The sequence below is a fragment of the Apostichopus japonicus genome, chromosome 11 (genome assembly GCF_037975245.1).
Source record: "Apostichopus japonicus isolate 1M-3 chromosome 11, ASM3797524v1, whole genome shotgun sequence".
Taxonomy (NCBI): domain Eukaryota; kingdom Metazoa; phylum Echinodermata; class Holothuroidea; order Aspidochirotida; family Stichopodidae; genus Apostichopus; species Apostichopus japonicus.
The window spans coordinates 15,904,456-15,921,929 of NC_092571.1; the positions used below are offsets into that span (position 1 = coordinate 15,904,456).

General features: G+C 38.4%; 1 protein-coding gene and 1 long non-coding RNA gene across 5 annotated transcripts in view; one reads left to right on the top strand and one right to left on the bottom strand.

Annotated features, from left to right (window-relative positions):
• The window catches only part of LOC139976065 (uncharacterized), a 72,338-nt gene extending 71,184 nt beyond the window's left edge, over positions 1-1,154 (bottom strand). For all 4 annotated transcript variants that reach the window (XM_071984481.1, XM_071984478.1, XM_071984479.1 and 1 more), the window contains exon 1: positions 937-1,154. In XM_071984481.1, coding sequence (XP_071840582.1) covers positions 937-1,019 — 83 coding nt within the window. In that variant the 5' untranslated portion in view covers positions 1,020-1,154. The remainder of the gene's footprint in view (positions 1-936) is intronic.
• Positions 1,155-4,742: 3,588 nt separating this feature from the next.
• Positions 4,743-16,831, top strand: LOC139975917 (uncharacterized). The gene is made up of 2 exons (XR_011795952.1): positions 4,743-8,155; positions 8,655-16,831. It is a non-coding gene; the product is annotated as an uncharacterized lncRNA (long non-coding RNA).
• The last annotated feature ends 643 nt before the right edge of the window (positions 16,832-17,474 follow it).

The following is a 17,474-nucleotide window of genomic DNA, read 5'->3' on the forward strand; positions in this document are numbered from 1 at the left end:
TAAAATATAAAAAGAGGAGTCAAATTTTACACAGAGCTTAATAAAATGTGATTAGAATTAACAGCCATAGCTTGGAAAACCATTTTCCAAAAATTATTTTTTAGTCCCTTCTTGGTTTTGAGCTGGGAGGTTGATCATGTAATTTCATGGGGAATGGCTGGTTAAACTTCAAGCCAGCAGCCTGCTAAGCATAGATGATCAAGCTGAAGAGAAAAAAATCTTCACCAAAATCGCTAAATTTGTTCCATATTGGTAAAATAACTATACAAAACTGCATTTAGTATAGTTTCAGTGGTGATAAACATTTTTAAATACGAAAATTTTGGATCCAAAAGTGATTACTAATGCTTATGTACGGAGGTGTAACACTAAGTCAATGGCTGTGTGTGGAATGTATACGCATGGTACGTGTTTGAATGGACGCTGGAATGGCGTGCAAAATTTTGCTACATACATGTAACAGCCCCATTTCAGTACAAATTCGCATATTATATACCATGTGTCTCAACGTTCCTTAATCTATCACCTCTTTATGTGAGATGGTAACAATTCCCAGGTTATTTCAAAATGTTAAGGTTCTTCCCTCCGATCATTTTTGGAACTCTTCGCCAACAGACTCCAAATTAACAAGATGGAGGAGGCTCACCTACATAACATAACGTCCGTTACTAGCCACAGCCACAGACTACCAACTTTCAACTCGTTGATCGCATCGATATAACATTACTTTGCTTCAAATATTTGACTGCCATGTAATTCAAAGTCTGTAGAATTCAAATGCGTTAAAAATTCATCTAATGAACTTGAAATTCTATAGAAGTTTTAGTTTTTGAAAATTTTTCTTAAACCTATACAGACTTCCAACGTGGATCAATCACGTTACTCGCGGCCATAACAAAAACATCGTCGAGTTGACGAAACGAGGCTCAAACTTACCTTGCAAAATGCTCCACAAGTTTGTCTTCCCGAATATCATCCGGTAAATTCCCAACCCAGAGATGCCTGGTTTCTCGTACCATGCTTGCAGTCGGTCATAGTCCTAGTTATTTCCACAAAAAATGGTCAAAAAAGCTGATTTTCCGTAGCGAAACATTGGTACCAAAACAAGATAGCTGACTTTACTACACAGTGTGTATGGTATGTCAATGAGACAAGTATAGCAGCGAGGTTGGCATCCAATCACTAAACTGATCGCTGATGACGTCACTTGTAGTTTTGACATATAAATAGCGTACATTAGTAATTCCACGTTGCTTGAGAATGCGATACATATTTTATCGTGTCCATCGCATACAAAATCATTTTGTTATTTCTTTCCTGAACGATGTTTAAGGTCGGCATAAAACATCAGCAAAGTTTTCATTTTGCATCACGTCTTCAAGTTGAATCTTTCGAGCTTAGAAATATTGATAAAAAAGAACAAAATATCGTCTGTGTCAACGTACCAGCTGCTGTGTAGTAATTTGTGACTTACACAATACATTCCATACGGAACAGGGATGCATGGTCGTAACAATATATGTAATAACGTAAATCATTTGGATTGTCGTGTCTTCTAATCTCTTTGGGTTTTTATTTTTTATTTTCCTTTAATTATTCGTCTTATTTTATGACCGGGTCACAACAATTGCATTCAAGAATGTTATTAATTGTCTTCGTTTATATGAAGTGTGGTTTCAAACTAAATGCATTATGCCATGTATGATGCATAGTCATGCATAAACGCCATTTCGCTATGTCTTGCTAAAATTGCTTCCGCTTAATAACATGTAGTTGAACGTGAGCATAATTGAAAATTTCGACTATATGGGTGTGCCTCTTAGAGGAGTGTCTCCAACAGTTTTTTAACTTTTGAGATTGTGAAGTTGAACACAGTCAGTCGACGCTTGATGATCATTGAACACATCTGCATGATAAAAAGATATATTTAGGAATGACGTAATCGTTATAATTATATATATGCCGTGTACAGTGAAGCGCTAAACTCATTGAGGAGTATATGTTTTGCCGAAGATAATGAAAGCTTTACGGTTCTGATACACATGCATGTAAATTAATAAAGGCAACTTCGATATTTAATGGCGAATAATTCCACTACAATTTAAAAAAAAAAATTTAAAACTTAAGGATATATGAAAAATGTATTGTTATGCGGGTAAATAAATTTATTATATTACATATTTTTAAATTGATTTGATCTGAGTTAGCTGAGGTTAAATATATGTTGCCATAGTAACAAGGTTAAGAGGTGCGTCTGTAATCTACCAATTATTTTGTTTTTATTATCGGGATGTTTGAGACTGAACGTAGAAACTACACACACACTTTAAAATAATTTTGAATTACAAATAGCGTGATCAAGCCGCTTAATTACCATCATTAGTGATCAGCAATATTACGTAGCCTTAATTTTTGTAACAGTAACTAAAGGTGAGGATCCCTCAGCATATTGGGATATCATTCAAAAGTTTAATTAGTTTATGACTGTTTATGAATGTGTTCATCCACTCGGGAAGAAAATAAAGGCAAAGCCTGTATTGATTTGTCTGATCAGCGAAGAATACCCCCTACCCTTCTGGCACCTCCATCCCCTCCGTCCCTACCCCAAAACCCAACCGTCGCTTCGTTTCATTGCCCGCACAGTAGCTAGAAAACACATGAGTATGCACTTACTTGAAATTAGGATGTATAAAGTACACTTATTAGCATAGTCGCTGTATGCGTGTAGGTCATTTGCGTAGTTTTACTATAGCCTCTGTTTCATTATGGTTGATATAAGTACCACTTACTGTGGTAAAATACCACGGTGAAAATATTAGCAAAATTAATAGCAAGAAAGTAAAAACAGTCCTAGAGTTGATCCATGCGTAGTAAGTTAAACGTACTGGAACAAACCAATCTTTTTTCTTTCTTGAACGTTAAAACAATTGTTGAAAGTTTGTTTACGACGGTTATTAGCTGACCTATGATCATTATCTCTTCTTTTTTTTTTCCCCCTTTTTTCTCTCTTTTTAAATTTTTTTAATATTTTTTTTATTTAGCTATTATGGAAATTTTTTTCTAATCAATTCTAAAATGCTGTTTCGTAAATGAACCTTTCATCCATTTTATAAAAGCACTTTATCGTTTTTCTGTTGCTCGGTACTCCACGGTTGAACGAATTTCTTTACACTACAGTGATTACATTGTGTGGGTGGCTCTGCGAGAGGTGTCAAGGCGGAAAAAATTCTACGGAGACGTGTAATCGACATTTATCTGTTTTCCTGGTTTTGTCCCACTGCACACTGTTAAATGTGCATGCAGTATAAGTTCATCAATGGCGGAACATTATAACGGATGCATTCTGATAACAGTTCTATGAAGTCAAATTTCTTAGATTTATGAAATTTACTCTTATGGTATTATACCCTATTTAAAACTTTATCAATGCAGGTCTAATGTCTTTTTATCAATGTATTATCGATCGTATAATGTATGCCTTGTTAATTGCTGACGAATCTAGAATGAATCTTCTGGGCTTCCGTATAACTGTCTTTATTTTGGCCTTCTATATAGATTCCAGACCGCTTGTGCGTGTTATGAAACGTAGTGCTTTATAGTAGTGTGTGTCTTTATGCTTCACTCACACACACACACACCCACACACATATATTTATATATATATATATATATATATACATACATACATACATATATACATACATACATATATACATACATACATACATATATATTACATGATTCACAGTATGTGCAATTGACTTATCGTGTGTTTGAAATTTAAAGAAGCTGCCGCCACAGGAATACGTGTGCATGCACAAACATTTTCCCAATCATAAATTTTCGATTTTTCAAGAGTTTGGTTCTTTTCAAACACCTTGATGAGTAACCTTAGAAACTATACTTTTAACAGCAGATTGTGCTTCATTGGTACTGGTCAGTTATTTAAATGCCAAATTGGTTCTTTCAGATGCAGGAAGTATTATATTTAGCTTGAAACATTGCCGCTATTATATCAGGAAATGGAAACATGATTATGTAATTTTAGTATAATGCAAGAAGAGTCAGCTAGCTATCATTATGAGAGTATGAATTATGATTGTGTATTGCGCAATGGATTGTTGAAACAATATATGCTACATAGGATAAAATCGTGCTACAAGTCAATTAAAAGAAATAAGCATTTTCTTTTAAGTATCGGTACTTGAAACTGGACGAGGTCGGCTGAAGCAAGATGTATATAAATATATCATTCCTCTTGTATGGAGCGATGTTCATTAAAGAGGCTATTTGTATTTAGTCGGCACGTTTACCACACCAACCCATTATGTTCATAATTGATAGATTTTTTTTCACCAAAGGAGGTTCAAAACGAGCTCAGTACGGTTTTAAATTTGTGCGTCACTAAAACGGCGTTACTATGTCAAATGTTTGTGAATGGCACGTTTAGTCTAACAAGTGCTACTGGATTTTAGTATGCATGCAATTGGTATCGAAAACCTCACCAAAAGCAACTAAACAATCTGCTTTATTTTTCACATTCATTCTTTCATGTTTTTCTATTTATTTATTTATGAGAATCTAATATGTGGCATATTATTTTTCAGTAATGTTTTCACTTAAAATAAATGAATGAAACAAGCAGTCTGTAGCATGCTATATGGCCAAACCCTCATAGACCTTGCAAACGACTTTATCAAGTCGAAATGACCTAGTTGAACACCTGTTGCTACCGAGTCAATCGCACACCCTGTTATATTATTCACCTATTCTACTACAAGGTGTTTGGGGCCTTTACTGTATATCCATAGTATATATATATAAACAGGTGACAACCTGTATACGTGGTTATCTAAAGAGTGTACACGTCATATTTTATTTTTCATGCGTTTCAAATTGGTAGAGTTGAAAAAAAATTGCCGCCTTGAAAGTGTGAATCACGCCTTCGACCTACACATACTAAACCGTTTAGATTTTATCACCCATCCATGCATTGTTTTGTCTGGTATAATATGCACAGTGTGTTTAATAATATGCAGTAAAATAAGATCGAGTGCTGGTGAAAGGCTACGTGTATTTGTTGGGTGAGTGCATGGCGGATGTTTGTATACTTTGAACGCTTTTAGTACGTGTACACATTGACGTGCAGTCTAGACACCCCCATTCATGCACGTGAAGAAATAACCATAGGTACAACCGTCTAGGGGTGGGGATGCGGGAAATCCTGCATTAGTGAATGTATATAGATGTGTATGCATGTGTGTTTGTATGTGCGTGTTTGTATGGGTGTGTGTTTTTATGTATGCATGTGTGAGTATGTATGTATGTGGATATGTATGTGGATATGAATGCATGTGGATATGAATGTGAATATGTATGTGTGTGTATGTATGAATGTATATGTATTTGGGGTATGCACTTTCATGGAGCGACGATCTCTTTGAACTATAAGGAAAGTTTTGATAAGTTGCATTTATTGATATTTTTACATTGGGTGATGTGTGTGAATTTTCACACTCGGTTTCAAGCACAACGTTGTTCGTGGTAATGTCTGATTAAAGAGGCATCTGGGCTTGTGTAATAAACTAGATATGAAACATGTACATCGATGATAGAATTAAACAGGAGAAATAACAGATACGTTGCAAAACAAGCGAAAATTGAAAAAAATTCTGTCGAGACATTAAAGTTTGTCGCAGTGAAGACCAACCGCACTTTATGGAAACTGGTTTTATTTGTGCACAATTATCGTCTGTAGACAGCTTTAAGCGCGATACGGCTGCTGAAATTCTTGTGTTGGACATGGAAACCAATTTCATTGGAATTGAAAATGACTTACAGTTCGCCGCATATATATACCGAGTTACCATGCCTTGCTTTGGTTACTAGGAACCGACAAGCCCGTGTATAAAGGCGATAAGCGTTTGTTTGTTCTTAATGTTTGCACGTATAACCAACCCGCTGAATAAGAATTGTCATGCATGAAGGGATCGTACTACGTATATAAATCAAGGATTGTAATAAACCACTCAACGGCTAAGCAAGAAAAGAAAAACAAAACACGTAAAATAAACATTGCTAAGTCGTTTGGTCAGATGTTGTAAACAACACGTGATTATACGTTTATATCAATTTTCTGTGCCATCTTGCCCTTTTCTGGTTGCACTTGTATTCCTTATAGTTGTTTGGGAATTATGAGGTGTTTAACGGTAAAGAGCAGGGCAAATACGCTGTTGTCCGGGTCTCTGATAAAAGGTATTAGTTGTCTTTAGCCAGTCGTTTTCTTCTTGTTGTATTTTGTAACCCTTAATTAGTGTGGTTACGATATCATTTGATTGATCATTCTATGTTCCACGGAACCCAGGTGTGTGCTGGTGTGGGGTAGGGGGTGGGAATGGGGTGGTGTCCCAATCTAAATCCAACGCATGTTCTTTCATGTTATAAAGTGCCTGCAAAAACTTGCATGCAGTAAATTTAATATTCTTTAAGCGTCTTGTGCATTACGTATTGAGTTAGCTAATAAGATATAGTACGGTACCGTAAATTATACAAAATGCATAGCGTGTTCTTCTAATCGTTTTAAAAAGTTGTCTCATTATAAAATGGTGTGATAATTATACATGTAGATACAGCCGGCTTTCAAGAGTTTCAAGTTAACCGTCCAAAAAAAAAAAAAAAAGTTGGGTTCCTTCAAGTCATTTTTTCGTCTCTTTAATTGTTCAAGAACACCAACAGTTTCTTCGGAACAGATTCTCTCGTCCTGCCCTTCAGTCTACACTTCCCTCCATATTCTGTTCTGAATTATTTCCACAGCCATAACCGTTTCCCGCTTTCGTATAACCATTTGCATTTTCGTCTCCGCTTATTATCTACTTCTTCCCGTCTTTGCTGAGATTCCTTCGCGCTTCTCGCTCATAAATTTCCTCGCTGCCGGTGTTTCCGTGACCTGTTATTTATGAACTGCGAGTGGAAAAGCCTTACCGTCCTTCGTTATAAACCCCTCTTGGGCAATAACACCCACACAACCTCGCACAGTTCTCTTCGATTTTTTTTTGTCCAAAAGCGCGACCCTTGGTATTTCCATTTGATTAAAAACATAGCAAACAAAGCAACGGGATATAGCCATAGCAACAGCAGTGGAGGTATGACACACAAGCGAGTTGAGAGCAGATATAATATGTATACTCAATAACATCCCCTCATATAGTCGTCCGCCATTCCCAGTTCTTCCCGCTTGGAAGTTTTATTATTAGCAGCAGCAGAGACGCGCTCTCGGTTCATATAATTTTGCCGCCTGTATTCGATCAGAAGAGGTTATGCCTCTAGCCAGTGCACCCGCGGTTCATACAAACCGCAAATTGAACATTAACCATTACCTAAGCGCCCGAACAGTCTGTTTTTTACATGAGCTTTTTTTTGCCTATATATTATGTGTGATGATGTGTTTTGAGGAAGGACAAGAGGCATTGTTAGTTCATCAAACATGCTGTGAGTGACAGAAAGAAAAACTGCGGCAATTTCTCTTCGGAAGAAAGAGACGGATGGTGATGGTTTTGAATCACAGCACCGCACATGCATATTTTTGCACATGGCCGGCGTTCGATCACAGATTCAATACATAATTAACGTAGTCTGGCTAGTCTTAATAAGCAATAGGAGTGGAAAGTGCGAATAACTCCTCGTTGCAAAAAGAAATATAAAAAATATAGGCATTTTTTTGGGGGGTGCAGCTGTTAGTTGTTCCGTCGCCTACGTAGGCCCAAAGGAAGGAGAAGGGGGTGGGGGGGGGGGGTTAGGGAGGAGCTACATAATATTGAGTGGACCCTGGAAAAATATGATATCAAGAGTTATGGCTTCTTTTTATCAGATAAGAAAAGTGAAGAGTGCAAGAAGGGCCAGGTGACGTTATTATGGAGATGGCTCTCGACGCCCATGTGTCCATGAAGGCCACCCTAGCAATTGCGACGTAATTTCTGCATGGCTACAACATCATTTTGTTATATCTCCTAACATACGGTCGGTGTACGGTGATTGACCATATAGATATAGGCCTCTGTGGCCCTATCATATCGACGGCGAGAGGCTACCTCAATGAAAACTTTACTCCTTGCAACACTCTATTATGGAGAACGTTTTGACTTTATGATATGTCAAGGTGAGTGGGTACAATGTTAAAATTCTATTAACTTTCTGTATATTTGCACACGTGTGAAGAAAAAAAAAGAAATCAATATTTCACTTTCTGTTAAATAAACATCCTTGTATTCTAAAAATTGTGGAGGGACTTCCCCTTAAAAACGATTGCACAAGAGAAGAGGAAATTATACATCGTCGTACTGTTCATGACAATTTCAATTGAAGCTGCATGTAATACAGACATAAAGAACAAACAAAATAATTCCGAGCTCTTGATCGACTGCCAAGCGAGATTAAATGAGTTTTTTTTGTCAACATCTTTCACCTTACCACAACATCCTTCTATGTGACTATCTCAACATATTTCTATAATCACTAAAATAAAATATACCCAGTATCGTATACATATATATATATATATATCGTATAGTTTCCTATATTTTCCTATAGTGAAATAGAGAAATATCCGTGGCAGATATCTGTACAACTAAACACTTTCAATTATTTTCTTTTATTAGATCCTTCGATGTGAAACTTTGTTGCTCATCTTGAGACTTTTACAGTCATTTTAAGTTCCGGTCACCATGATGGAATGGCTTCCATGGAGTGCGATTTGGAGCAACCGATAAAATTGGACACAATTTCACAGTTTCTATTGAAGTTAGCGCCAGAATATTCCTTTCCAAAAGGAATTGTCATGGCGTATTTCTTTTGCATTTCCTTTGCATACCGTGATATTACAACACTGCACTTAAACATCTATTTGTTCCCTTCTCCACAAACCCTAACAGTAGCACCTGCCCCACGTACCCCCCCCCCCCCGCCCGCATTGGCACTCATTCATTTCCAGCTGAAATTTCCGTAACGAATTGTGGCGTCATGAAAGCTAACTGAATTGAAATAATGTAGGATGTTGCAGTTGGCACACAGTATACCTGTTGGGCAAATATATTATTGACCTACCGTATAGCCAGGGTATTATTGTTCTTCTTTCGTAACACAGATCTGGCGTTTCCAGAAAGTGTTGTCACCTCGCGTCAATGAAGTCTGTCCATAGAAATTGAACTACTTCAATGTCCACGAGTCTGTCCGATGAACACCGGGTTCAAATTAAGGTCATGAGGTCGATATGAGGCTAATTAGCCTTCAGAAGTTCGTCTTCACCTTTGGGATGAAATTTATTATCAAATGAATATGAAATAATTCGGACAGTGTATTATTCAAAGAAACGGCCTTCGGCTGAAATTTGAGTTTGAGTGTCCAATGTAATTTGATGTTATAACCATTTCGTGCTACTGCATGCGATTCGACTTACAGGCCCTGCATTTCGAAGTCAGCATTAAGTCAGACCAGGGAGTCGTTATGGAACGACTCCCTGGTCAAACTAAACGACATAAGCGGCTAATTGACAAGATAAAAAAAAAGATGATAAAGAATGCGTTGAGATGAACTGATAACCTCTATAGGAACGTGTATGCATACGAGAGGAGGGTGTCAAGATTTAGGAGAAAGTTACGACTGGGGAGGGGTAGCTTAAAGCGATAGTACTTCTTTCATAAGTAGGAATGAGAAACGAATAAAACAACAAAAATTAACACAAAATTGTGTAGGCCCGTGGTTGGCCTTCCTCAGGGCCGGTTTCAGAGAGGGGTACATCAGTGGACAGTATTTTTTAGCGATTATTCGCGCATCTCGTACGTTTAAGCGAGTTTTGCGTAAGCATCGCTATTTTGGTAGTTATTTCGATATCGACTGATAAATTCCCCTCCCCATCATTACGAGAAAATCACGTGTTTGTCTTTGAAAGTGTATTCATTGCTACTGGGAAATATATAAATTACGTAGCACCCTGTGACGTCATACAAAGACTATATCAATTCAGTTGTGTTTTGTTAGCTGTTTTTTTCTTCTTCTCCTTCTTTAATATCCCCCGAAATTTTAGCTCATTAGCAACTTTATCCACTGTGCATCAGGTAAATTGATTTACATGACCAAGGGGTGAGACTTTCTCGAGTGCGGCATGGGTTTATCATTTACAATTGCTTGAAATATGTATTCCTCTGTTATAGAGTATAATGTTTAATCAAAACAGAACGCAATCCTGTTCGATTAATTCTGCCTTTTCTTCCATCCGGTTATTTTGTTCGTGTCCACAGAGGTGTGGTGGGACGTGTGCAGGTGGGACGGGGTAGGTCGGTTGGGAGGGGGGTTGGAGTCTGAATGGGTGAGTAGGGTGGGGATTTGGTTCCTCCTTTTTACCCCGGTACTGATAAAAGGGAGGCCTCTGTAACCACCGGGTCTGCTCATCTCGAGTTATCACCCTCATTGCTTCCATGGGTCCTCTCCGAAAGAAAATGTGTTCTTAAATTATATATTATCAAGCCAAGTTGTTTACTTCAGATCGTTGTTAATGTGACAAAGTTCCTGAATAATGAAAATGAACATACCAAAAAAAAATACAAATAATAATGCAAATTGGATATTCTATTGATTTGTCTCTCTTTTTATTTTCCCTCGAAAAAAACACCACCCTTGTTGTAGATGATGTGACATTTGGCTTTTACCATATATTTAAATTTAATTTAATTAGTAAAAAAGAGAACTTACAACATCAATACATTTATGTTACATCTATATGGGCCACACTATAAGAGCTACATATTACTTACCAACATATACAGCGGGGGGGGGGGGGGAGGTAAGAAAGCCGATGTCCCCTCTATATAATTTTTGTCTTTGAATAGTGGTCAAATTTGATTTATCTTTTTAAATTTAAACGAGTAATTATCTCTGCTTTGAAAATCATGCCAACCTTACCACCACATCATGATGGCATAATTCACGTATGACATATGGACGGAATCTCAAGCACATATCTCGTGGTGGGAGGGGGGTCCTGGTGGGAATTACAATGGAGAGGGGTGTGTAAACTTCGTTTAACGACTTCCTAATTGCAACTCGACTTCACGCAAGAGTCAAATGCAAGAACACTAACGAACCGATGAAGAAGTTCCGACAATTTCGAAGTACAACATGGGATTCAGTGGAGGGGGAGGGGGCAGGTTTCTGATTCCTCAACAGCACTTCAGCATTCATAAGAAAAACCGGCTATAAGAGGAAGGCCAAAAGCATTCACTTAACATATTAACGGAATGTTAACGGTTCTCAATTACCTTACAACATCAATGGTGAACCCCCCCCCCCCCCCCCCAAACGAAAATGTTCCTCCTCTTGATACTTCCAGACATATGTCATTTATCTTACATACAATTGAAACGGCTGAACTTATTTTCATTAAAATGAACATCAACTAACTAGCAGGCACCTAAACAAGAAAGGTCTGTTCCCCCCTGTTATTCCTATTTCCTTATTTGGCAGACCTAGTATTATTCAATAAACCACTGCCAACATATGATACCGTAGTAAATAAATAATATACCCTTATGATTCCATCTCAGTGATAACTCTGCTGGTTGACAATTATCACGTAAATTATCTCTAAACAGTCCATATGGGTTGTCGTTCACAGTACATATAACGTTATTACACTGTATGCTATGGTACTGATATGCGCAGTGTGCACACAAGTACTATATCCGTTGTGTGCACGCGTCAATATGTTAATGCAACTACATAAATAGCCAATATTGAGGAAATGGTACGTTAGCAAAGGTTTACGTGTAGTCGCGTACAAAATGCTTTCGGATTATACAAAGGAAGCGGGCACATTATAATAGAGACACGGTGCTCGATCAACAGACTTGCTAACCACGACAATGCCAGATTATTTAATCTGCGAGAAACGAGTCCTAACTTTGGTCTTTCAGTTTATGACTAAAATAATTCATAAAACATCTGTTAAATGGGACTTTTTCCTCTTTTTTTGGTGGGGGTGGGGGATGGGGTGGATAGGTTTACAAGGGTGGACACTAGATCATGGATGGCATTACCAATTAGGGCATCTCAATAAATACCTTTATTGCATAGCATATCGGGGTGTATACCCTGTTAACCTACAACCCTTACAAGACCGTGACAAATACGTAGGTCGCAGATCCTAGTCAATCCAATGAACATAGTTCCTGCATCCCTGGCTTAATTAGCGATGATGGTACAAAGCTGATGTCAGTATTTTATCTGATTGAACCTTACTGATTGTTGTTTGCTAACTTCTCTACTGGTGAAGCTGTATTCTTGTACTAAATGAAATCAAGAGCGGATCAAAGCTATTGTCCATGTGAGGGTGTATAAGCCCCTCCCCACTCCTCAAAAAAAAAAATGCGTGAAAACTTCACAATGTTGTTTCTGCCCAAAATTACCTCACAATGCACGATTTTCCATGTAAAATTTACACTTTTTCTGGGTAGGACCCCATAACCCCTACATGCGAGCCAGTTCGTGAACACCCCCAGACCAAACCCCTCCTTTTTCAAAATCCTAGATCCTGTATGTTGTGATATATATATATGCATGCCAGTAACGCACGTTACATTTATGAATCTATGATGGTTACACAAACAGCTAGACCTATCCTGAACTCTGTTAAATGCAATGAGCGATAACGGTATTCCAATTCAAATTACGAACAATCAGTCGCCCACTCGCCAACCCCCCAACCCCCCAAAAAAAACTTCTTTTTGAAAGTAGCCTATGGTGTCATAACACGTGCAATGCAGAAACGTACGCGACATGTAACAGTTGCATCAAACGTGCTCTATGGATGAGCATACTTCCTGAATTTTGTGATTACATTGATAACATCCAAATGATACTGACTAGATCAATTTATCAAGTAGGTCCTACATAGTTGGTATTGTATACTATGATAACATAAGAATATGAGGCTTTACCCCACAGTCGGTTTCTTTTCCGTAATTTGAAATTCGCAAAGCCAATGTATTAACATGCAACCTTTCGCAATGACAAATTAATTAACCCTAACACCGACGCTTCTGATAATCACCTCGTTAGAGACCAACGATAAAAGTAACGGCCTTTATCACGCACCGATACTGAAATTCAATTCTCACACTGCCTTGTGCTTCACTCTAGCGTTGTAAAACCTTATTCAATAAAGGGTGTGTCCAAATATTCGACTCAACAACACGTCGGCATTACCAACATATCGTACGATTAAAATGACCTTCTACGATAAACTTGTATCCCGCCCTCGCTCTATCAGGATAATAACAAAATGGCGCTGGCTTGTAAACCGGCTTCATTTGATACTAGTACTAGCAATACAGCTTAAAAAAGAAATTATGTTACTTGGTATGGTCAACTATAAGTTTGAAAAATATACTTATAAAAGAGCACATGAAATGGACAGTACCAATCCTGTCATAATTTAACAATTGCAGAGGAAACCGAAGACTCGGGGACGAAGTTTTTTAAGACTAAAACTAGTAAGCATTACAAACTAATGCATATGGCAATGTACGTGTCTGAATGTCACTAACACTTACACTGTTACTGTTAACATGTACTGTTCATAGGGATTTCACACCCAGCAGGGATATTCCTCCGTTATAATCCTGGTTCGTTGCGTTGGGTTCTTCCACAAAAAAAGTATTAAAGGAAGAAGAACGCTTTCTCTATTGCCTTTTCAAGAGTATAAATTGTTTAGTCAAATGTAATGGTATTGTGTAAATCCACGATAATCCGTGTTATGGTATCCACGCAAGCAGGGTGATAGGGTATTTTCTGTTGGAGTTACAAGTTTAACTATTCTACTACAATTTGTGAGGAAAACTACAGACTAATTCTCACAATCTACTGAAAAAAGTAATCTAGTCCACTAACAGTTCGATCCAGCTACAATGCGAACCAATTTTACAGCAAATAATCCAGGAATTACTGGTAAATACGATAGCTACTTGCGGTGCTAGTCTCCATCGCAAACGTTCTTTGTTCTAAATGATTCCATGTGTAGATCTCTTTTGCGCAAGCGCAGAAATTGTGACCGGAAAAGTCACCACCTTTGCCATATCACGCATCCGATGCATGCACAGTTGCCGCGACGAAGTGAAAATTGTATGACTCATAAGCATATGCTTCTATTTGCCAGTTGTTGTGTAACTAAAGTAAAGAATCGCAGATGGCGTAATTAGCTAACGTGGTTGGTTACGAAGCTGATCGAAATGTCAATAAAGTATTCCGTTCGCTTAAGAAGAGGAAAGGGCAAACTAAAACTGATCGCGTGGCCTTGAGTAGTACGGCCTCTTATACATTATCCTTTCAATGTTAGTCTTTCAACATACATGCCGTAGTACGTATTAATTACACTACAGTGTACTGCTTACAAGGTACGTTTGTCATCTGCCGTGAGTGCTAGCATTCCCGGAATAAACTGTGGTCTGACAGTTCGTCTGGGTGTTTTCGAGTTTTAAACTGCAAAGAATGATTCAAGCCTAAATATGTCTACTAAATGTGCTGTGTTGAAATAAGGAATGTGTCAAGATAATAGTGTGTGCATGGTGTCTTTGTAAGGCTGTCATCTTTGCACGAATTAACTAAGGGGGCCGTTGAATGTACGCTGAGAATGGGGATATGGGAATGGGCTTTTTCTGTTATGAAAGACCTCTCAAAGACATACGATTCCGTGTAGACTTGTATAATTATCCCATCAAGACAATTCGCATGTCCACTCGCTGTTTCAACCCTAGTAACACTTCAGTTAGGTCTTCTGACAATATGAGCTGTCGTAATTAATGCACCTCACACGACGGGCTGATTAATTAGCATATTGTTTGTACGGCTATGGGATAAAAACCTCAAGCCTTACTTAGGCTACATCTAATATCAGGCAGGGAGAAACGGATATGGAGGTGACTCTAGCTATCATTAATATATTGGTTTATCACATTCATCTATGATGAGTTTTGAACAAATCTTTCTTACATGGTTAAATTATGAGTTAAGTAAATCCGAATTAATCCGCAGTTCTCTGGTCAGCACTAAGACCGTATCATAGCCAAAAGCCTGAACAACATAAACATTCTCATATAATCACATCATAACATGTGCGACTATTTCGTAACACTCAAGAAGCTCATAACTTTCCCGCCATTACCCAAAATATAATCCGTCAGTACAAAACACTAAACCACAAACAGGCAAAGGTGACTCAGCGATAACTCTTGTCTGGCTGCATAAATAATCGTACAGTATGCGGAAGCAGTAAACCAACACACTACTCCCTGCTATACGAGGTTTCACGTTTGAGAAACAGATTTGTACCGCACGTACATTACTGAGATAGCTCCCGATATTGCCTTGACCTGACCCAAACACATATTTTGTTTTCATAGTTTGGTTTGACAGTGCAAAGTATGATCATACAAGTTTTCTTTTAAATCGTACACATGGCTATTCTATCTTTAAACGGACGTTGGGTTTCAATGAATAACAACGCCTTCACCGACGCATGACCTCCACAATTCAAAGCGGTTTAACCAACGTCACTGCCGCTTTTGTTTAACGGCGCAGCGTACGTTATAGCTCAGTGGCTAAACCATCGGCCTATGTAGTTCTTAGTACTGATTGGTTAACTCCACGGGGTAACTACATACTACTGTTATCTATTTCAAGACCTTGTAGCGCTGTTATATCACGGAGGTCAGAGTCTGTCTTTACACGGCTCTGATAGAGGTATTCAGGTTACCGTGGTTATAACCATACATTGGCCATGCAGTCAGAACCGAGTACAACATCTGCTTGTAAAGTGTCGAAAAGACTACAAGTTGATGTAGGCCTACGTACAACATGACTGTACTGTAATCTTTGCCTACATATATATATATTGTGTCGGTGAGGGGCTCAGACACTGACATGGGTAGGCATCATATATTACATCAATGGCGCTCAAATAAATTCACGGTACAATATTATTGATCCACAAAGAAGGTATTCATATAGGCCTAAATTTGAGTTTTCTCCACGGTGTATGTGCGGACATAATTATAATAATAATAAACACAAGTAATTTGTAAGCCTTTATTCATTCAACGACCAGTGTGACGTATCAATACCTCCCTCGACCCCCTCTCTCGTCGCATTTCGACATGACTCCTGTGTAGTTTTGTTCTCTGCTAAGCATGGAATATATTGCCCTGACCTGAGCTGTATCATCATCTTACTGCACCGTCTCTCGAGTCATGCCGGGAAGCTTATCGTCCAAGCATCTTGTTTACACACGAGGGTCATCTAGACTCCATGGTTCGGTGGTATCATCAACATTTTCTTGGTCCGCCAAATCTCATCCAGGGCAGTCAGGTGGAGTGTGATCGGATCAGGGAGTTTGTTATGGAAAACGCCCTGATCATATTGACGGAGAACTATCCTTACCCACAAAGTCGATCAAGGTCACTGTATTTCAATTTCTAGCTATGACAAGGCCACACTGATACAGAGAGTAGACGTTAATTATTAGGCCTACTTTCAGACATCTGAAGCTTGCCATGGATGAATGGTCGTAACTAATCGAACATTTTCAAGAAGAAGCCTGACCGATTCCGACACGGTTACAATTACAGCGACCTGATTTTAATCTGATATCGAAATACATAACCGTCGATGATACTGTTACCTTGTCGCTTGTCTCTTCAATATGCAACGCTTTCAGACGTTGTGTAATGTGTGGCACCATGTAGTACTGTCTGTACATAGCACTCATAGGCCTATACTTAGCTAATACGCTTATACAGCATGTGCCATGCACAGTGTAAGCAATCGAAATTCTCACGGCAGCTGGTAAAATGGTAGTCATAAACCACATTCCTACGTCATTCGACACAGTCAGGTATTTTCATTGTGTGTGTGTGTGTCTCAACGCCTTCTGCAATACGCTTTGCGTGGCATTCTTTGTGTAGCATCTGTTAGTGCTTGGCTTCCCGCCAAGTATTTCATTTCCCGCCAGGCGGTTTCATTTGTAGCAAAATACATGTGATCTGTTGTTGATAATATATTACGGTGGATGGAAACAGCTTGTAATTTGCGTTACTGCACGGGGAAGCATACCGTTGCAAAATCTGGAAAGAACCGCCGTAATTGAACAAAATGCAAACCTTTAGGTTGCCACGGCAACCTGATGTTCTCTATCGTGTTGCCCTATTTTCGTGGTTGTCATCTTATACAACTGTGCTAAATTAAACGAGATAGTTCATCCGAACCGCTTTGCAGTGTAAATGATAGTAGGACGTCTCTTGTGGCGCTCTATCTATTGTGTGTTAATGAGACATACGTGGCTTTCTATGCAATCTAGGTAATATGCAGTATTGTGTACAATATATACTGGGATTGTTGAAACCGCGGGTCATCATAGCGTGGCCATCAGTGTT